The sequence below is a fragment of the Talpa europaea genome (assembly GCF_964194135.1).
Source record: "Talpa europaea genome assembly, chromosome: 4".
NCBI classification, from domain to species: domain Eukaryota; kingdom Metazoa; phylum Chordata; class Mammalia; order Eulipotyphla; family Talpidae; genus Talpa; species Talpa europaea.
Window position 1 is genome coordinate 144,191,899 of NC_140070.1, and position 23,203 is coordinate 144,215,101.

The 23,203-nt window shown below is 42.1% G+C and overlaps 1 protein-coding gene across 1 annotated transcript in view; it reads right to left on the reverse strand.

Moving 5' to 3' along the window:
- BRWD1 (bromodomain and WD repeat domain containing 1) overlaps nucleotides 1-23,203 on the reverse strand; it is a gene marked incomplete at its 3' end in the record, with an annotated part of 88,056 nt that overhangs the window by 24,744 nt on the left and 40,109 nt on the right. The window contains exons 18-26 of the mRNA XM_084232402.1: nucleotides 20,217-20,402; nucleotides 14,688-14,871; nucleotides 10,758-10,851; nucleotides 8,666-8,797; nucleotides 5,806-5,903; nucleotides 4,550-4,739; nucleotides 3,625-3,750; nucleotides 3,418-3,525; nucleotides 558-682 (exon numbers count right to left, since the gene is read on the reverse strand). Of these exons, the coding sequence (XP_084088528.1) occupies nucleotides 558-682; nucleotides 3,418-3,525; nucleotides 3,625-3,750; nucleotides 4,550-4,739; nucleotides 5,806-5,903; nucleotides 8,666-8,797; nucleotides 10,758-10,851; nucleotides 14,688-14,871; nucleotides 20,217-20,402 (1,243 nt within the window). The remainder of the gene's footprint in view (nucleotides 1-557; nucleotides 683-3,417; nucleotides 3,526-3,624; nucleotides 3,751-4,549; nucleotides 4,740-5,805; nucleotides 5,904-8,665; nucleotides 8,798-10,757; nucleotides 10,852-14,687; nucleotides 14,872-20,216; nucleotides 20,403-23,203) is intronic.

A 23,203-nucleotide genomic window follows, 5' to 3' on the forward strand; every position in this document is an offset into this window, starting at 1 on the left:
GAGCAGCAGCACCCAGGCGGAATGCTACAGGAGGCACACACATAAGTTTTAATTTCTGACTAGCCACATTAAATAAGAAATGAGTGAAATTAATTTTAATATTTTTTTAACCCAGTATATATCATCCTGTGTACCACGTAATCAAACAAGGTAAGACACTTTACATTACTTTTCTTCACGCCAGTTCTTCAAAGTCCATTGTGCACTCTTACATCTCATTCAATTGCCATCAGCCACATTTCATGCCGTCAACTGCCACACTGGTGAACACTACAGGTTTAACCAATATTTGTGCTAACATTTCCTCAAACCAAAACGAGCCCTTCCAGGATGGGACTCTCCACACCGCAGATGCATGAAAGCATGTGCACATGCTGCAGCCTCGCTGGCCCTAGTGCTCCCTCTTTACCACCCGTGTAGTCGCATCTATCAGAACCTCAACCCACACCACGGCAGTTCTGCTGCTTCCCTGTTACCTGCAGTTACACTGAAAGGGTGTGCTTGTCAGCAAGATACAAAGTCCAAATTTAAGTAGTTCAGTTAAAAAAAATTCCTACCTAATTGAGAAAGACGTGTCCATGAGTTTTCCAGTGGCAGGGTCTATAAAGGCCAGTTTGAGGCAGCAGAGAGTAGGAGGCCCAACCTCGTACCGGATTCCAACTATTTTGACTAGTTCTTGATCCTTACACAGATTATAAAAGAACAGATATTTAAAATGGTTAAGATAAAACAACTGCTGAAGATCCTCACTCAACATGCCAAATTCAGTCAACTCACAATCAAGGCTTTTAAACCAGCAGATAAGTTTAATATACCACCAAGTATAATCATTGTTGCTGATGCTAATCATCACGTCTTTATTTACAGGCAGACATTTAATACTCTTGCTAATGAAAGGAATATACTCCTTTAGGGACTGCACCACAGAATGGTAAGCTGGATGGACAATCACCGATCAACTCAGTCTCTAATGACAACAGCTATGAAAAATGTGAATTACCTTCTGACTTTCACTCTTTCTAAAAACACATTTTCATTTATATAATCTATTGTGCATTCTCTTCAAAATGTAGAAGCATTTTAGCTTATTCATAACTATTCTTCGAAACTCTGACATGTGTGACCTACTCCACGCTGTTACCTACTCCACTACGGGGCCAGGATAGTGCAAAGACCCCACCATGGTGACCGCACATGGTGGCCGTGCCAGGGAGAGATGTCTGTTTCCGAAATAGCAGGACCACAGAGGTCATCCATCCATTTATCCACTGACTGATACATGCTTGATATAAGGGACCCAGTTTGGTTCGAGAGTGCTGTCCAAGGCACTGGCCTGGGGAGTGGCTCCTCAAGAAAACTGGCTAGGTTCCTACTGGCAGTGCCAACACTGCAGCCACCTGCGCGATACGCACAGTGTTTAAGTTGATTTTCTGTGTGAAGTACACCTCATTTACTCTGTGTTCAGTCATGAACACTGGACTCAGTCAGCAGCACTAAACAAACACTAATCTAACAGACATATCTCTCGATAAAGCGCGTTGCTGCTTTCTTGTGCTTAGGAACACAAGACAGAGCTTTAGCTCTGCACTTGGGGGTCATTTCGTTTTTTTTTAATATATGTATTTTATTTTTTTTATTTTAACATTTGCCATTTTTTTAATTTTTTTAGACAATATTTGCTTCCCTCCACCCCCTCAGATTGAGTCCCCATAGAGTTTCCTTCCCCAAGGCACCCGTGCACCATCTCCACAGTCCCCTGTGCTCCTCCTTCCCGCCCTCTGATCCCTCTCCCTCCTCCTCTTGGGGGTCATTTTAAATAGCAAGTGAGCAACAAAAAGCACACAAATGTCCAAAAGGTTTAAAAGTGGCATTCAACAGACTGCAAAAAGAACTCTTGTTTACAATATACAAGCTCAAACAAGAAGTCATCACCTTGTTCCACCTCACCTAGGAAGATGCTGTTTAGGAAACGTGATGTCTCCAAATGACCAGAAAGCACCTGACGTAATGACTAGGGAAGCAAATAACACAGAGCAAGTATGCATATTCGCAAATCTGGAACCCTCAAATAACAAGGGTCCACTGTATTTAGGTATACCAGAGTTAATGAAGCCAATGTACGGAAATCTGAATTATCCACAGCCACATTTGCAGAAATAGCCACTGAATTGAATGAGTGTTAAGAACAGCTATCTTTGTTAAAACTCCTTTTTTCATCATTTTCTAATAGTTTTCAAAATATAAAGAACAACAACAAAAAATCACATATTGTTATTCCATAGTGACCACTGATATTCTGATGTATTTTTTGGGGCTGAAAGACTTTTAAAATCTTGTTATTGAACCACAAACAGCATTTCACATTCCATTTTCCTCTTAGTAATAATACAATTATTGTGAAACGTACCCATCACTCATTCAACAAATATTTTACAAGTCTCAATAAAGCAGCAGGCTTTACATGACAGTACCATGGAATATTTGGATCTTTTTCTTTTTATAAAGAATAATCTGGAACCACCATGCTCATAAATTGTCATGCATTTCTGGTTGTTTCCCCAGTTAGCAGAACTAAAATCACTGATTTAAAACAGTAGATATTCTTCTGCTTCAATTCCAATTGCCAGCATTCCTTCTAGAGTTTCCAGATTTAATTGGGATTGCTTTCTAGACTTAATTTGACTGTTAAAAATTAAATCTCTTGCTATTTGCTAAAACATGCTATTTTCTTTCATTGAAAATGAAAAGGGGGCCTCCCTGGTGGCACAAGGGGTTAAGTCTCAGCACTATGAAGATATCCGCAGCCATTGGAGCACGAATTCGATCCCCGGCCAGGTAGCTGACCCACATGGCCCAGCAGACCTCTCCTGTCTCACCCGCTGCTCCCTTCAGCAGTGGATTTCAATCAACCTATCTGTTCTGCTCCCCACTCTGTCTCTGGTGAATCCTCTCACCCCTCCCCCCACCTCTGGCCTGCACCTCCGCTCTTGTATGCATGTATAAATAAATCTTCAAAAAAAAATTAAAAATAAAAGTGAAAAGGAAACCTACAAAATTGGTGAAGTACAGGACAATTAGTTTTTCTACATCTTATGCATGTGATTAAATCCAATTTGTATTTCTTTTGGAACCTTGTTTTTTTCATTTGAAAATCTGTTCTAGCTATCCACATTTTAAAATTAATGATACATATTGCCACGTTGTTTTCCTGAGAAACTAACACACTTAAAATTTTACACTGATCAGTCTTCCTACTTGATCCTAAGGTTTAGCAGAAAATAGTAACAGAAATAATCTAAAGTAGGAAACTGAAAGACAGTAATGAAATACGCTTCCAGTAGGTTCTTTAGTGAACTTATGAATAATTTCACTATGCATGTGCTGCATGTTAATGACTTAATAATACTACCATCTTACCCGAAGATCCATTTTTCTCCATGGCTCCTTGTTAGGGTTCAGTTCATAAATGTTATTTCTTCTGACAGCCTCAATATAAGCTTCATGACCCTGTCGAAAATATATTACCTACAAAGGGGAAGCATGCATTTAAAATAAAAACGTAAAGAGCAGTATTAATTTTGTTTTCTGTTCCATATTCATGTTTTTAAATGCTTCTACTCTCACCTCATCACCCATTTGAGGGACAAAAGGAGACTTTCGAAGTGTGGTATCTGTTATCCAAACTGGAGGGTGGAATTCATATAACTGCTCCAGATTTGCGAGCTCTGCAGGAGTCATTCTCCTCAAGTTCTGCCAAGGGGAAGAGAGCCAACTTCAGCAAGAACAGAAAAGGGCAGCACTCACAGCTTAAGAAATGTCACCAGAGTGAGTACTGACCAGCATTTGCCAAAGGATGTTTTCAAACAACACAGCCACTTGATTCCCCACAGGCCTGCCTCGAACTTGCTTCTGCCATCTCCTGATATCTAGTGGACTCGTCCCAACACTTGACACCTCTGAAAGGGCCATCTAGAGCCTGAATCCTCTTCAGTACACAGCCGGATCGGGCAAGACTACTCTGAATCCAGCCACAGGGAATCTCCTAGATTTGAGCTTTTAGGCCTGGCAACTGTACAACAGGCCCACAACTTCTCTGTGGTCAGATGCTCTGCCCTGAGCTGGGCCCCCACCACAATTTCCCAGGTGAGGCGGAACAAGGTGGTGATTATGGCGAAATATGCAATTGTAGGGGTGTAAACCCACAGCCCTAAGATACCTACTGTGATGTAAATCACTATCACCTCAACAAATGTAACTTTAAAAAATCAAAAATTTAAAAAGTCACACAGAGCCACTGGGCTTTATCCTGTTGGCGAGGGGCGAGTCAAGCACACACGCTAGTCCAGAGCCCGTGTTCTGTGCTGGAGCAGAATCAACAGCAAAGTCGCTTTCGAAAAATAAGGCTGTGCTTTACTTCTGACTACTGACAACTTAACACTGCCTATAAAAAAAAAAATAAAGACTAATTCCCCAAAGAGTTCTACTTTCTAAATATGGAAAGAAATGCCTTTATAAGAATAGCTATTTTATTTTGAAAGATTTATTTTACCTCTCTTTTAGGCTTATTCTCTTTCTTTCGCTTTCGTCTTCTTTTTGGAGGAGATAAATTGTCGGCAGACATTTCGTCCTCTGAGCTACTACAAAACCGAGTAATTCGTCGACGAGATGAGGTTCGCAGAGGTGGCTGCAAATTGATACCTGCATCAGCCGTCCAATCAGAGTATCTAGACGAGGAGTCACTGAGAAAGGGAAACACGTAAAGTTGTGTGCACACCACCCAAGTCCTAATGGGAATCCATCACATGAGCCTGAGACGAGAGAACAAGAGAAAAGGAGGAAAGGAAAGACCCTGGAAAGATTCATGTTGATCGACCCTCGCTATCATCCAACCAGTCACTCACTCCCTCACAGCATCTATTATAAAAGGAGCTGTTTAAAAAAAAAAAAAAAAATGTAAGAGCACCAGCCTTGCACAATAATGAACAAAGACAGAAAGGAAGCAGTGTGGGCTGGGGTGGGGGTGGGGGGGCCGCTGTGTAACGGGTGCAGCTTAGTTCTGATGGACGAGCTATGGAGACTGGTTACACAACCACGTGAAAGTACTTAACACTCTCAAGCTGTAAGGTTAAAAAAGGTGATAAATTTTATGCGACATATATTTTACAATAAAAAAATCTGTTGAGTAGCAAGAGAAGAATACGCTCTGAAAACCACTCCAGCTCTTAATCATAATGGAATAAAAGAAGTCAAGAAAGGAGCAGAGTGTGTGGTACAGTGGCTGGACAGAGGGTGTAGATGGAAACAGAAGTTTATCAGATTCCTCTTAGAAGGCAGAACTTTCTAGACTGTGATAGATGTGTCGTAGACAGAATAACGTTCTGGTTGCTGGTTTCAGCACCAGCCACAATGAAGTTAATATTTACCAAGATGAGGAACAGATTTTAACAGCTTGGTTCCATAAAAATCTGAATAGCAAAATGAAACATGTAACATATGCAATTAACTAAAAATAAATAAGGTTTTACCCCATATACTTTTTATAAATGCAGCCCAGGAAGTTGTTATTTTGAGAACACGTATTTTATACTGTTGGCTCAAAAGTTTACAGTCAAATAAAAATAATCAAAAGTATTTTATATAGAACCAGCTGTTAATCCAGTCACCTTCTAAATGTGTTAAAAACTCAATGTGAAGAATGGCCCCACAGATGGAGCTGCTGGGCTCTGAATGCCATTTACGTCGCCCTGGTTCCATCCAAGGCCTCAGCTGAAATGCCTGAGCACACAAAGCAGTGAAAGCAGGCACCTTGAACTTTCGCTGTCACTTTCGCTTCTTCTGTCACTTTTCCACTCTTCTTCTTCTTCGGAAGAACAAGAGCCTTCACTCTGATCACAGGAGGTCTCCTAATTCATGAGGGAAAAAATAAGTATGAATCGTGACCCTGAAGACTAAATAACCACAAGAAAATCCACATTGGGCCTCCCTGGTAGCACAGCAGGTTGAGCACTGCGCTGTGAAGCTGTCCACAGCCTCTGCAGTGCGGGTTCCATTCCCAGCCAGCCAGGGAGAAACCCACATGGTGTGGCAGACCTCTCCTGCCTCACCCGCTGCTCCCTTCAGCAGTGTCTTCAGTCCGTCTGCCTGTTCTGTTCCCCGCTCTGTCTCTGGTGAATTCTCTCACCCTCCCGCGCACCTCTGGCCTGTACCCCAGTTCTTGTATAAATAAATAAATCTTTAAAAGAAAAAAAATCCACAGTCAGCCTAGGGCACTCACAAGCACAATCTCTGGGTTATATGATCAGATCAACTTCAAATGAAAAGGTCTTAAGAATGACCTTTGGTATTTTACCCAGATGCACTGAAAAATCATGCCACAACAAAACCTGCACAAGGATGTTTATAGCTTGTCAAATTTGGAAGAAACCAACATGCACTCAAGCATATGAATGGATAAACTGGTAAATCCCAACAATGGAATTTTTTTTTTTTTTAAGATTTATTTTTATACAAGAACTGGGGTACAGGCCAGAGGCGTGGGAGGGTGAGAGGATTCACCAGAGACAGAGACGGGAGCAAAACAGGCAAATGACAGAAATCCACTGCTGAGGGGAACAGTGGGCACAACAGGAGAAGCCTGCTGCACCATGTGGGATTCTCGTCGGCCGGCCTGGATCGAACTGGCACTGCATAAACTGCAGAGAGGTTCACAGTGTGGCACCCGCTGTGCCACCGGGGAGGCCCAATGGAGTATTTTTTAGAAATGTGCCATCCAGTCATGAAAAGACAGGAAACAAAGGCATGGTACCAAAAAGGAGGCCATCTAAAAGGCCAAACACTGCGGGACTTGCTGGAAATAGACTGGGAAGGTCAAAACTACGGAAGCTATGAAAAGATCAGTGGTCGGGGAGGGAGCACAGGAGTTTCCAGGGCGCAGAAACTGCTCTGTGTGATGCTGTTATGGTGGAGACGTAACATCACACACTTGTCAAAATCCACAGATCTGTGCAACACGGAGTGATCCCGGGTGTAGGCTACGGAGAAGGGAGGTCTGTTCATCAGTCATAGCAAATGACCACACTCCAGTTAAGAGACTACACTATGGGGGACCACCCGTGGCCCTTGCTGCATTTACCGTTCAATTTTTCTGTAAACCTAAAACTTAAGTCTGGATTCTTTTCAGTAAATAAAGGGAACAAGAGGACCCCCAGATCCCTGATAGCCACAGGTCATAGAACTAGGAAGGTGCTTTTTCTCCTTTTTCCCGTAGCAGTCATGTACATTACATGCTTAGACAAAATGTAAAGTCAAAGTGCCACTGAGAACCAAAGTTCCGAAAACCACCTCTCAAGCATGATCTAATGTTGTTCACTTTAGAAGCTTTTTTTTTTTTTTAAAAAAGATTTATTTATTTTTATACAAGAGCTGGGTTACAGGCCAGAGGCACGGGAGGGTGAAAGGATTCACCAGAGACAGAGCGGGGAGCAGAACAGGCAGACTGACGAAATACACTGAAGGGAGCAGCGGGCAAGTAAGGTGAGGTCTGCTGCGCCTTGTGGGAATCTACCTGGCCAGATGCTGAGGCTGCTGACAGCTTCACAGCGCTGCGCTCAACCCGCTGCGCCACCGGAGAGGCCCTACTTCAGAAGCTTTTAACTTATCCACCAAGACCTAGCACCTCATATGTAGCTCTGAATTCTTTTCCTTAAAGGTCCCTAAATTATGGAAGCTTTACACCCTCACAAAATTTGTATGTACCTTCCTAATCCAGCAAATTGATTCCTAAAAACATATCCCAGTGAACAGAAATGTTATGCACAAACTAAAGCCATACATGTTAAGCATCATTCATAATGTTCTAAAGTGGAAATATTACAGATGTCCATTAGCTGATAAGTGTAAATAAAGTACGGCACACACACAAAACGAGACCATGGAATGCTGACATGTGCTACTCATGGACCCACCCTGAAAATACTGTGCTGTGGGGAAAGCCAGACACAATCAAACCGTGTGATTCCACTGACATGAAGTATGTAGAGCAGATACATTTACAGGGAGAGAAAGGAGCACAGCAGTGCCCGGGGGCTGGCTGCTGTGGGGGGAGGGAGTAAACCCTGCAAATGGCACAAGATTTTTTTAGAGGTGATGAGAATTTTTTTTTTTTTAAGATTTATTTATTTATTTATACAAGCACTGGGTACAGTCAGAAGCGCGGGAGGGTGAGAGAATTCACCAGAGCCAGAGGGGAGAGCAGAGCAGGCAGACTGACGAAGTACACTGCTGAGGAGAGCAGCAGGTGTGACAGGAGAGGTCTCCGCGCCACATGGACCCTCAGCCAGTGGCCGGGGATCGAACCAGCGCTGCAGAGGCTGTGGGCAGCTTCGCAACCCAGTGCTCAATGCTGCACCACCGGGGAAGCCCTGATGAGAATATTTTTGACATTAACCAGGGTTAGGAGGGCACAATCTGTTAATATACTAAAACTGGATTGTACACTTGTATGGTAAATATCTCAACAAAGCAGTTCAAAATTTGGGCCAAAAAAAAATCAAAATGAGCAATTTCTTCTGCAAAACACTGTATTTTCACGTAATTTCAAAGTGAAGAATTAAGACAGCTAAGATCATTTTAAAGTTTAAAGCATATTTAAAGCAACAGAACTCACATGTCTTACAGAACTTGAAGACTCATTTCCAGAAGATAACTCAGGCCGTCCCAGACTCCTTCGACGGTAACTGGGGCATTTGCGCCTGCAGGTCCTCTGCCTGGACTGTGACATCAGATCCGCCGAGTCAGCCTGAGACAAATGCGCAAATGGAAAGGAATACTTAGGTACAATCTTCAGCAAAACTGGCATTCTATTAAGTTTCCAAAAGGATTTAAGGTAAAAAAAAAATACAGAAAAAATAATTTTAAAAAATAAAATGCTCTTGAATGGATGATATTTTTGTTACTGTTAAATCAAATTTGATTATTTTTAACTTTTCAAATAGGACTAACAGCGGGCCTGACAGCTTACCAGAGGTAAATTTGTTATCTTCTCTGGGGAAGAAATACCATCATAGGTTTCAAATCATCTTTAACATTTAACATTATTGTAAAAATGATAATCATGAGGAAACAGAAACTTAAATAATGAAATTACCAGACATGGACTTTTAAAAATAACTATTTCTTATTTTCAAGGAGCTAAAATAATGAGAACCGTAAGAAAAAACTGAAAAACTTAAAAAAGGAACCTAATGCAAATTCTGAACTGAAAAATACAGCAATTAAAACTAAGAATGCAACGGGTTAAAAGCAGATTACACACAGCTAAAGAGAATAATGAACTGGAATATAGGTCAGAAAAATATTCAGGACAGCAGACAACACTCTAAAAACCAAGATCAGTACACAGCCAACAATTCATTCTAAGGCATTAATGCCAAGAATAAACACACTGATACCAAGAGACACACGACATGCTGAAAACACTAGTGCTCCTAAAAGGCAAAATATGGAACGACCCTAATGTCTCTCAAGAACAGATGAACTCAAGGCCACGTTCACGACGCAAGGGAGCCGCAACCAGGTGCGCCAGCGAGGACGAGCCTCCCAAGTCCAGATCATCTCAGCAGACACAGCACTGCCAAGCCTTTCTTACATCACTGCTACGAAGACTGCAGGAAACTACAGACTGTAGTTGTGCAGCCATGTAGTTTTATTCATAACCACTATGGACTTCACACGTGCTGACATACTGTATGGTCGTCTGTGCTTTGCATATAAAACGATGAAGAGTGAAACTTTGTCTGTTATGCTCAATATGGTTTTGAATAAAATTTCTTAGACAAATATTAAAAGTGAAAGTCTCAAAGCTCTTCACCTTTAACTTTATAACTGCTTCTTGAAAAATTTAATTATAAAGGTTGTAAATATCAAATGATAAATCCAAATCAGAAATCAATATGCAGTAAGCAGATGTGTAAACATCTTTTTAGACATTTTTTCAGCAAAAATGAAAAATATTCATTCTTTCAAATTTTCTTAAATTTAACTTTAAAATTTGTTTCATGAGTCAATACGCAACTATAAAAAAAAATTCAGATAGACACTGTTTTCTTTTCAATACCTGACATGGTAATTAGCTGAATCACCTTTAAGAATTAAAACTGTTTTTCTGAATTCTCAGAGTCCGAGCCACGCACTGGAGAAGCAGGACTGGGCTTCCCCAACAGCGAGGCTGCCAGACCATGCCATCGGCAGGGCCAGCTTTCACTCAGTGTGCTGCACAGAGCGCACTACCAATGTTTCATGATGCTCATGTGATGCTCAAGAAAATCCAGAGAGAGATTAAATACCATGGAGCAAGGTTTTCTTGAGCAGGGTCAAGCTGTTGGAAGATGAGCATCCTTGCGACACACTCAGAAGCAAAGTGCCCGACAGTTCCAGAGTCAGAGCACAGAGGACAAGAATGGAAACAGAGCACAAGGTGCTGCTGATGGGCCTGTGATGTCCCAGCTCCAGACCTGAGTGGCCACTAGACTGTCATTTCCCAGAGTCCTTTAGTTTTAGGCTACATCCCTCAAACTTTCAAACTACTCTTTCCTACCAGCTGCACAACCCAATGTCTACTGTTAAAAATCTCAAGACTTTAAGCAAGAAATACTCTACTTTTACTAAAAGTTATTAATATTCCCTATGATGAAAAATAAAACTAAATTTCAGTTTAATTCCTAATGTAGCTATTTGCTAAGAAAAGAGAATCTAGTTACCTTTTGTGAGATCTGGAGATTCTTCCTTTTTCTTCCAATTACATAGAGATTTCTTTCTTCGTCACCTTTCTCTATTCTGAAGTCTTCCAACTTCCTAAAAATTTAATTACACCCGGTTGTATTAGTTACTGAACTGGGGGTAAGGACATAAAGAGGAAAAATTAACATGCTTCTAATACGAATCAGAATTTTATATATGCTTTAACACAGGAAATTCCTAAAGCAAGAACAAAATTTAAGTTGAGCTGTATTTTATATTAGAGGCAGTAGGAGATCCACGTTCATTAATGCAGAAATAGTCATCTGTATTTTGACTGGCCCTATTAGAACAAACTCAACCAAGATCTCTCATATTAGCTGTTCAAAATGTCCCTTTACCAAGATGGCAATTCCTTTCTCTAGCAAAAAAAATAAGGCCAGAATCTTCCAAATTTACTTATTGCACGGTTTGTAAGCTGTAAAAGACAGAATAGTGAATTCTTTTAATCACCTGTATTTCACTCACATGGCACAAAACAAAGAGGACAAAGACACTGTGCCCCAACAGCAAAGCGGTGACCTCCCATGTGAGGAAAAGTAGTAATGAAGGACCTTTTCCTTCTGAGATTAGAGAAGTGACTGGATGTCCTTCAACCTGCACACACGGGCTTTATGTTTTGTGCTCACTTTAAAATCCCAATGGAAAAGTCCCCAAAATGATATCTTAGCCAAGCTCCTGAGTTTAAGCTGGACCCTGAGCATAAGCACAAGGATTAAAGATGAAAAGTGACTAAGAAAATGGCTTTTTTTCCCCAGAAACATCTGCAGCCCACCCACACTCAGATGACAATGGAATTTATTCTCCCCATGGGAACGCTAAATCAGACTCAGCTCTTCACAAGTTAATTGCACCACTCTCGTGCATATTTGTAAGGTGACTTTAAATCATGCTCTGAGATGGAGGATCAGAAAATGAGGAGCCGGAGCCTCTGATCAAGTAGGAAACCACGATTCCAGCCTTAAACTATTTCCTGCTTTCCTTTATGTTAAGAAAGCAAATGTTTGTTTAGGAAACTATTCTTCAGATCTTGAGACTACTTTGCCTCCCTTGCTTTTAAAAACAGTATCAGAAATTCCAATTTCAGTTCTGACAGCCACGCATATCAGATGCAATTTTCTTTTACTTTTTTTAAAATAAATTTTCTTAAAATATTTATTTATGCATACAAGAGAGGAGTACAAGCAGAGGTGCAGGGGGGTGAGAGGATTCACTAGAGACAGAGTTGGGGACAGAATAGGCGGAACTACTGAAATACACTGCTGAGGGGAGCAGCAAGCGAGACAGGAGAGATACACTATGCCATGTGGGGAGCTCCCTGACAGGGACAGCTTCATAGTGCTGACACTTAGCCCCTTGCGCCACCAGGGAGGCCCCTCGGATGCAATTTTAATGCTCACTTAGAGAACACGGCACAGAACACAGCAGTGCTAGCAAGCCAAGACAAAGGTGACTTTCTGTATTTCTTATGCAAATTTCAGCTTCTGCTTTTTAGATTGTATTATGTAATGATAAACAGCGCAAATTCACTGCATTGATATATAAGCATTATCCAATAATATCCCACCAATCACTGAAATTTCTGACTAAGTATATGAAAAAAATACTCTTACAAAACTATCTTTATATTAGTTATCATGACATACAAAGAGGAGAATCCCGAACCATTTTGGACATCAGTGAAAAAAATGCCTGCCACTTCTATTTAAAGAATTCAAGAATCTGCATACAACTTGGGAGCAAGGAAGATCCTATTACCTGAACTATTATTATGAAAAACTTCCCACTGAAAGGAAACAGGGCTGCCTGAGAAAAAAGATTTATTTCTAGGTCTAGGTCAACAATGTCTACGGTGAGCCTGTAACAACCCACAGCTCCGGGACGCATGGCTGCCATGGACAGCTCCACGGCTGTCTCCCAAGGACTTGGGAGCAGCGGCCTGAGGAAGGTGCTCCTGGCCAAGCAACATGAACTGAATATCAGAAGTGCAGTGAAGTAAGTCAGAAGGAAAAAGAAAAGTATCGGATGGTTTCACTTATAGGAGGGAATACAGGGGAACCAAATAAGACCTCAGTGTAAAAAAATAATAACAATACAAAAAAACACAACAAAATTGGTGGCGTAAGGGGTTAAGACGCAACCTATGAAGCTATCCGCAACCACTGCAGCACGAGCTACCAAGCTCCAGAAATACCCACATGGCACAGCAGACCTCTCCCATCTCACCAGCTGCTCCCCTCAGCAGTATATTTCAGTCTGCCTGTTCTGTTCCCCACTCTGTCTCTGGTGAATCCTCTCACCCTCCCACACATCTGGCCTGTACCCCGGTAGTGTATGCATAAATAAATCTTTTTTAAAAAAAAAGACAATTATAAATCAGAGACATGCTGCAGGGGAGGAGGAGGAGAGGGATCAGAGGGAGGGAAGGATGAGCACAGGGGACTATGGTGATGGTGCACGGGTGCACTGGTAAATTCTAAATTCTATGGGGACTACACCGGGATGAGGAGGGGGAGCAAATATTGTTTAAAAATGAACAATGATGTAAAAAATTTAAAAAAAAAAAGAATATCAGAAGCAAGCAGCACTGGTGTGACTTAAAACAGTGAAAAGCACACATACAAACTGGTTGTTGCCAGAGGACGAAAGAAAGAAATGCTTATTTTGAAGGTAAATAAAGCAAAACCATTAAGCAGCTATCCTATCTTGCATATACAAAATTCCCGGGTATATCAAGTAGAAGTAGGTAAATTTCTTTTTCAAAACTATCCAAGATAATAAACGAAGACTTCACAGAATTGAAATTTAACTATTTTATAAACCCTAGTGAACTTTTGGATCTAATGAATTACTGAACACCAATGCACACAGCATCACATAAAAAAAATCTTTTTAAAAAGAGAGAAGATACATGCTTCTGAAAAGTATGCCATTTATGAAACAGCAAATACACCAAAATATTCTGACAACTGGGACAACTGGAAATGTAAACACAGACTGGATACTGCACTGATTGGATTTCTTGGAGGTAGAGTAGAACTGGGGTACAGACCAGAGTTGTGGGGGATGAAAGGTTCACCAGAGACAGAGTGGGGAGAACAGGTGGAGCTACTGAAATGCACTGCTGAAGGGAGCAGCTGGGAGACAGGAGGGGTCTGCTGCGCCATGTGGGTCAGTTTCTTGGCCGGGGATCAAACTCAGGCCATCTCGGTGATAGCATCGAGATGCATACCAGACGTCAAGAGGGAGGCCCTTCAGGATATTTTTTTTTTTAAAGATTTATTTATTTTTTTTTTTTTTTAATGCAAGCACTGGGTACAGTCAGAAGCATGGGAGGGTGAGAGAATTCACCAGAGTCAGAGCGGGGAGCAGAGCAGGCAGACAGACGGAGGACACTGCTAAGGGGAGCAGCTGGCACAGAAGGAGAGGTCTCCGGGCCATGTGGGACCCTCACCAGCAGCCGGGGATCGAACCAGCGCTGCAGAGGCTGCAGGCAGCTTCGCAGCCCAGCGCTCCACCACCGCGCCACCAGGGATGCCCCCTTCAGGATATTTTTTAAAGCTATAATGGCCTGATGGTTACAGTTTAAGACAATTCCTTAACATTTAGAAATAGATACTAACATACTTAAAGACGACATGATGCTATGTCTGGGATTTCTCTCAAAATAATACTGAAGAGCGAAAACTGGGTGTCTGCACAGATTAAACAACAATGGCCATGGAAAAATTTGCTGTTGTAAAAAAAAGTCTGACATCTTCCTACCACACCTGCAACCCATTATAAAATATATGTATATGATTATCACACTGAAGGATTAAAATACGTGTAAATAACCATATAGACATATTTTTAGAGACATAAGCAATATTAATAGATATCCTAAAACAAACCTAAATATGCCTAGTGGTACCTCTGGTACAACCACTCTTCGCCTCCAGGCCTGCAGGTCTCGCTCCGTGGCCATCTGACTGCGGGGGGCGTTCTGATGCATCTGCCGCACGCCTTCCACTTGCCCACTGCGCCGCAGACCGATGTTTGGAGGGGACTGGATATCCAGGCTTAGTCTTCTAAAACCTCGGAGGAAATTGTCAAGAAATTATTCTAAAACCAATTTAACACTAGTATTCATTTAACACATAAGAGGAACATATATTTTTCTCGTAATAAGATACAAGTCAGAAATAAGTCCACAGAGAAATATTGGGAAAAAATGTTATATGACTGAGATTAAAATGTAGACAACAGAACAAACATCAACATCACTATTAACCTCAATTACCATTTCTACTAGACTTCCTGAAATTTTTTCAAGTACAGGCATTTCCTACTATAATGCTGTATTTTTATACTCATGAAAACATCATCTTCTTCATATAGCACACTAGAAAAACCTTTTTGGAAAAAGTGACATTGGAGACAGACTCCTTGAACTGCAGCTTAACAAGAAATAACAACAACATGAACTGTGAATTCAAGAGACACTCAGGCAGACAGCTGCCAGAGTGGATATAAAAAATTCACAAAAAGGCTAAACGAGTGATGCTGGCAGCACTCACTGCAAGGGTGGGTGCAGGCGACCCACAATGCAGACAACAGTGAGCCCCGAGGATGGTGACCAGCTTTGGGCATCCCAGGCTAAGTGCTTGTTTTTTAAAAACACAGAGGCAAAGGGCCCCTGCTACTAATGGTGAAGAAACTAAAAGTTTGATCGTTCCCTATGGGAAGCTATAAAATTCTGCTCCATCTAAGCCAGCTCTTGTCAAGCCAGGGACAATCACAGGAATGAACAGCACTTCTGCATTCTTCTAGGTATGACTCTGTGTTCCCCAGTTAAATGTGACTGTGTTTGCACCACATACACCACATTTCACCCACTAAAATGGCACTAAATGGGCCCGCTATTCATCCAAATATTTATGTTAATTTTTTTACATTAAATTATATTGACTTCCTTGAATTGAGAGCCAGAAATAAATCTAAATTTAACTGCCCAAATTGTATTATTCTTCTTCATCAATTTCAAAAAAAATATATATATATGCACAGGTTATTTATTATATGCTGTTACTTGTAATAGCAAGTTTGAGAAGTAATTTAAATGTCCAAGAACAGATTCATTGCAGACATTGGTTAATTCCACAAAGTGGATTACTATGAAGCTATGCAATTTAAAAGAGTAAAAAAGAGCTCTGTGGTTGACGATGGAGTGAGTTCTAAAACGCATCAAGGGAAAAAAGTCTGGTGCAAGAACGCATGTGATGTCTCCTATCTCCTGCTCCATGCACTGAGCAGCATAGATGCAGTATCCTGGTGGCAAACATTTAACCTGTACCCAATCAGGAGATAATCCAATTCAAATTGAGTAAAGTCCTGTGAAACAATACACTCTTCAGAAGTACCAGTGCCATAGGACACTCGTGCACATTAAGAGACTTACTAATTAAATGAAACAAGCAAGGTTTGAATAGCTCCAAAATTTGAAAAAGCCACGAAGGACAACCGTGGGAGCAGGGGAAGGAGGAGCTAAGAAGGCCCCCCGGAGAGAGCAGCAGGTCACCGAGCACAGCGATGGGACAGGATGGCAGCCTCGAGCTTCTACAAAGGAACCTTCCTGCCCTTGGACAACACAGCATGAAGCATTCAGGGATAAAGTGGCACAGCTTTACTTAATCTAAAAGTCTGGGAAAAAATACCAGGGAAAGAAAAAGCAAGAGGGCTGGAGCATGTGTACTAAGAGATAAAGTAAATGGAGCAAAAGGAAGAATCTAGGAGAAGGGCAGATGGCTGGCCACGCTCACCGTCCTGCAATTTTACCACAGGATTAACATCCCAAAACCTGACTGGGAAGAAACACTCCTGCGCTGTGCATTCAAGAGAAAAGCCTGAACTCCTTATGCTCACTTCACAGCCCAGGACAACACAACTTCACCAACAGTTCCTGTGTTAAGCTTCACACTCTTCAGAACTCAGCCAATCCAAGGGAAAGAAGCAAGCAAAATAAAAGAAACACAAGATTTTTATTATCCATATAACAGGCAATACTTCTGATATCCTATGCAGTCCAGATGAAAGTATCCCATGGAATTGATGGTCTTTTTGGTCCAGTAATTAACTTGAAAGCCCTCCCTCGACAAACTGGTAAACAACAGAAATAATAGCAAGACTGGGGGAATACGGTAGTTTCAGAGGGGGACAGGCATGGGAGGGGCAGGTAGAGGGCCCTGGGACTGGGGGGCGGGGGGAGTGTAGCACAGACACCTGTGAGGTGTGGAGCTGTAGCCCCAGATTATATAGCTTTGTAAACCAATAGTAAATCTGTAAATGCTGATTTAAAAAAAAAAACTTCTGAAGATACCTACAAGTGCCTTGTAAATTATGACAAATACATGGTAATGAGTCCTGGAACTGGAGGCTCAGCTTAGGCAAGTGAGTGGGAGCTGATGCCGTGGCAGGCTGGGGAAAGGCTGCCCAACTCAGGAATCGAGGGACCTGACTTCTCAGGCCCACGAGGAAAGGGCGACTGGCTCTCGGGCCATGCCAGGCCCCAGCTGCACAGAACTCAAGGGAGATGTCTTACACGTAGGTCCTAAGTCAAACAAGGTATTTTGCTAAGAAAGGGCCAGAACTGGTGACACCCTTACATAATCATGTGCAAAGCTACCGGGAAAGGTGACCCTCGTGACGCACATCACCCCCACTGAGGGTTTCCTCCTGAGGATGAGCTCAGAAGCCAGACAATGGAAAATGACACACAACAACTGATACTTAAGAAGATAGAATTAGACACTCAAAGAACTTCCGATAAGAAATGTGAAGACAGATGATGCAAAATAAATGGAATGAAGAAGAAAAATAGGTTCAAAAATATGTAGGCAGTCATTAGTCTTTTAAAATATTCTTAAATTGGGCCTCCCCGGTGGCACAGCGGTTGAGCGCTGGGTTGTGAAGCTGCCCACAGCCTCTGCAGCGCCGGTTCGATCCCCGGCTGCTCCCTGGCCACCGGAGGAGGGTCCCACATGGCGCGCAGACCTCTCCTGCTGCCCGCTGCTCCCCTCAGCAGTGTCCTTCGGTCCTTCTGCCTGCTCTGCTCCCCACTCTGGCTCTGGTGAATTCTCTCACCCTCCCGCGCTTCTGACTGTACCCAGTGCTTGTATAAATAAATAAATAAATCTTAAAAAAAAATAAAATATTCTTAAAACCAGATTACATTAGCATACACCCATCTGAGTGGCAAAAACCAAGACATCCACCAAATATTGAAGAAGCCAATCAACGGGGTCTGTTACACATCGCTGCTGGGGGTATAAAGCATGCAAGCACTGGTGACCAGTTTGGCATAAAATATATATACCCGCCAATGCCACATCTAGATTCACGTGCAAAAGAAATTCTTTCAAACATATACAAGATGCATACCAGATCTGTTCACTGTTCTATTCACGATTAGCAAATTCACAGAGCTGCAGAAAGCCCACCAAGAGAATGAAGACCAGCCGCAGGTACACAGTGCAGTGATGCACGACGAAGCGAACCTGACACAAATGGGCCCATCTTAAAAACATAGTATTAGGTGAAAAAATTCAGTCCCAAAAGGAGACATAGCCTTTTTATAAATTTCAAAGGCAAATGTCAATCTGGTGCATTGTTTTAAAAGACAAAAGATGAACCAATACCAGATCTGGAAACTGTTCTCCCGGGAAAGGTCCGAGGAGAGCCACGCACACAGAGGTTACTCCCGTGATTTGAGGAGCTGTAAGCCAGTGCGACAGAAGGTCACAAAAGAACCAAAAGAACCAGTCCTGTGCCCTCGGAACCCAAACCAATCAAGCACATAAAAGTCAAATGTAGGGCCTCCCTGGTGGTGCAAGGGGTTAAGACACAACCTATGAAGCTATCAATCATCAGCCTCTGCAGCACAAGTTCGATCCCCGGCTGGCCAGGGAACTACCCAAATGGTGCAGCAGACCTCTCCTGTCTTCCCATTGCTCCCCCTCAGCAGTGGATTTCAGTCATTATGCCTGTTCTGCTCCCCACTCTGCCTCTGGTGAATTCTCTCACCCTCTGCACCTCTGGCCTGTACCCTAGTTCTTGTGTGCATAAATAAATAAATCTTTAAAAAAAAAAAAAAAAGTCAGGGGGCACCCCCTGGTGGCGCAGAGGTTGAGTGCTGGGCTGAGAAGCTGCCCGCAGCCTCTGCAGCACCGGTTGGATCCCCAGCCACCAGGCGAGGGTCCCACATGGCGCGCAGACCTCTCCTGTCCTCCACTGCTCCCCTCAGCAGTGTACTTTGTCAGTCTGCCTGTTCTGTTCCCCGCTCTGGCTCTGGTGAATTCTCTCACCCAGTGCTTGTATAAATAAATAAATAAATCTTAAAAAAAAAAAAAAAAAAAAGGTGCAAGGAAAAAAAAGGTCAAACGTAAAGTATAAGACCTTACTTCTTAAAAGTTAGAATTGAAAGAGAATCAACAGAATGTCCAAGTATAATTCTTAAAAATAAAAATCTAAAGAAATGTAGCAGATGACAGAATTCAAGAGCATTAGGGTAAACAGACCCAAGGAACTCTGCAGAGCCAAGCAGTGATAGAAAGACAGGACGTAATGTTGGCAAGACCATTTTAGATCATTTCCTCTCCAAATAAAAGTGTACCATTTCTGCTTATAATCTGTTCAAAGAAGGATTATGTGAAATAAATGATATACCCACTCACTACAATTATAAAACAAAAACTAAAGTGTCTACCTCAAAGAAAAAGCAAACTCTCTGACATGTAGAAACAACTGGCAAACAAAGAAACCCACAAAAAAACAGAAGCTCCTGAAGCAGGTGAAGAGCGCTGGGCGGCAGGGGGGCAGTCTCCAAGGCACTGCTGGGGTGCTACGGCCTTTTACAGCCACTCAGAGCATCACTAATCTCCCGTGGCCACTTCCCTCTCCCTGAGTGGGCTTCTGTTGGCTTTATCCCATCTAGATTAGTTCCACTGATAGAAACCCAGTCCCAATATCAAGTTCTTGGCCCTGAAAATCCACTTCAAGCCTCCTTCAGTCAGAAAAGTGACTGCTCCACCCACATTTAGTTTCTAAAAAATGATAAATGTTCAAATGAAGGGACACCTGGAACTGCTGCTGCTGTTTTGTAAAAATTGTCATTTACTGTTTTCTTTAGTACAATCTTGTAAGTACTTTAAAAAAAAAAAAAACTTCCACAGTCTCTTGCACAGGACTGGAAACTCAAACTCCCCAATGCTAGCACATCCATTTACACCCAACACACCGCCGCTGCCCCCCCCCCCCGTCACTAAAGCCGCAAAACGCTGCTCACTTAAAATTTTTCATACTGCATGTACCTGACAATGACTTCACTGACTATTCAATTTCGACTCAAACATATTAAGGCAAAATATTTCTCGTGTATTTATTACCTCTTCTGGGTGTCTCCTCCCCATTCGGAAGTCCGCCTGGAAGAGTATCCTGACCTGCTCCCAATCTCTGATCTTGCTGTTGCTGCAACTGTCTTATCATCCCATCAAGAACACTGGACTCTGGGCTCCGCTCACCATTGTCATTGGTTTGTAGGCTTATAATCTGTTCAATTACCTCTCCATCACCTGCAAATATATAATGAATGAATGTGAAATGATATGTACAAGCAAGGGGGAAACTTCCAGCATACCACAATTAAAATTACCTTAACAATTGTCAGGTTGTTTTTTAAAAATTAACCAATGAAAGATATCCCACATATTCATAATTGAGAGAAACGATTCAGAACAAAATCCTTCAAGCAATAAGTACCACAAAAACCTCAACAGAGCCTCTGAAAATCCCAGAAGTGTTCACATGGAAACACATTTCAGTGGTGGTTCTATTATGCTGTATCACATTAATGTCCTTCATTTATTCAATCTTTATTTTCCTATTACCGCCACACTATCACCGCTACCACCTGAGTTCTATGCCCCAAAGGGAGCTGACCCACATGGCACAGACCTCTCCTGTCTCATCCACTGCTCCCCTCAGCAGTGTATTTCAGTAGATCTGCCTGTTCTGCTCCCCATTCTGTCTCTGGTGAATCCTTTATGACAAAAAAAAAAATCTTTATTTCATAAGGTTTCTAAAGCAGATCAACATTACAAATTTCATTTCTTCTCCAATGCCTTAAGAAAAAAAAAAGGGCCGGGCCTCCCCTGGTGGCGCAGCGGTTGAGCGATGGGCTGCGAAACTGCCTGCAGCCTCTGCAGGCCCGGTTCGATCCCCGGCCACCAGCGAGGGTCCCACATGGTGAGACAGACCTCTCCTGCCACCTGCTGCTCCCCTCAGCAGTGTACTTCTTCGTCAGTCTGCCTGTTCTGTTCCCGGCTCTGGTGAATTCTCTCACCCTTCCGCGCTTCTGACTGTACCCAGTGCTTGTATAAATAAATAAATCGTTTGGAAAAAAAAAAAAAAAGAAAAAAAAAGGGAGTAAGCCCTTCTAGGCCTTCAACAACCTACAACCCCAGCTCTCCCTGCCCCAGAGGCCTTGGAGCAGGAGCAATGGAGGGAAGCAGCTACACAACCCCTCCCACAATGCGCCCTCCCACTAAGCCTAAATAACACCACCTCTTAGGTGTCCACAGGATTTAGCAGAGTCAATACCCGGAATTCTTACTTAGAAGTATAAAATTTGAGGTTTTTAAAATCTTTGCTTCTTGGACCTCCCTGGTGGCGCAGCAGTTGAGCGCCGGGTTGCAAAGCTGCCCACAGCCCCTGCAGCGCCGGTTCAATCCCCGAATGCTCCTCAGCCACCAGAGGAGGGTCCCACATGGCGCGCAGACCTCTCCTGCCGCCCGCTGCTCCCCTCAGCAGTGTACTTTGGTCCTTCTGCCTGCTCTGCTCCCTGCTCTGGCTCTGGTAAATTCTTTCACCCTCCTGTGCTTCTGACTGTACCCAGTGCATGTATAAATAAATAAATCTTAAAAAAAAAAAAAAAAGGGTGCAAAAAAAGTTTAAAAAAAAAAATCTTTGCTTCTTTACAAATAATACACTTTTACAGATACTACACAGCTTCAGAGGTAGTATTCATAGATGAAAAGGCCAAATCACTGTGGGACCTGCAAATTTTATCTAAACATGAATATTCTCCAACTATAAAATGCACCTTATTTGAACATAACATGTAAATACATATGTGTGTAATATATATAAAAACAGAACCCTAACAAAATGAAATTAATTGGCTATTAAGCAAAACCTATACAAAGCTGTAACTTGCCTCCATAGTAACAGATTGAGAAGATGTTAAATGGTATCATTTCAGGGAAAAAAATACTCTCATTCTACTACATAAGTTAACTTCCCCTCAATCTCACTGGTAACATCTCCATTTTATTATGGAAAATCAGTGAAGAACTTAGAAAAGCAAAATGTCATAAACCTAGATGGATGCTCTTTAAAAAATCAAAAATTTTTTGGCCACTCAAAATGCGCTAAGCAAGCAAAAAGAAGAATCCTAATCTAAAAAGAATATGAGTTTAATCATAACTGAGCACATTATAAAATTCCTAAGAATCACAAGAATGGAACCAAAAGGAAAAAGTAGAAAAAATGACTTCTAATCTTCTCTCATCCCCCAAAATCTTAGTTCTAGGTGACTGTTCTTTCACAGCACAGAACACTTATATGTAACTTGATAAATGCAGTAACTGTTTCTACTGGGCATAACGAAATCACTATTCAAATACTGGAAAAGGGCCCCACCAGGAAGGCTTAAGTATTCACAGGAGATTCCCTCCCACTGTAAACAACACAAAACAAAAACATCTATGAAGGGGCTTCAGACAATGTGACACTGAGAGACATGCAAAGGAGTCCAGCCTAGAAGCAGTTTCCAGCCTAAGAATCTGGACAAGAAACCCACACTGCATCCAAAGGATTCTCCTGGAGTTGAGGTGACAATGGTCAATGGGGTGGGCTTAAATATGTACGATGAGCATCAAAGAGGACTGAACTGCACAGAGAGCTCTGAGATCTATGCTGAGGTCCAAGACACTCTGCAGGATGGCAATGACACATGCATACATTGTTTAAAGCCCTGCCAGGCTGGAGGAAGTGAGAAAGCAGTATGCCAAATAATTCCCGGGCCGCTAATGAAGCTGGCGATAGCTCATGTGCCTACCAGCCAGAAAGGAGATTTCAAAATACACAGCAGAACTGTACTACGCATACCTCTAATTTTAACACTCAGAATACTTAAAAATGTGTGTGTAAAGCAGTGAGGATACAATGTCTGATAGTAGTTTGGTGTCAGGGCCTTGATTTGTGCTAAGGTGTTCTAAGTTTCACTAACCATGGTTTTTATACCATCAGTGTAAATGTAAACATTATAGAAAAGGTAAGTACTGTTCCATTTTATTGGGAAAATAGGTGTTAA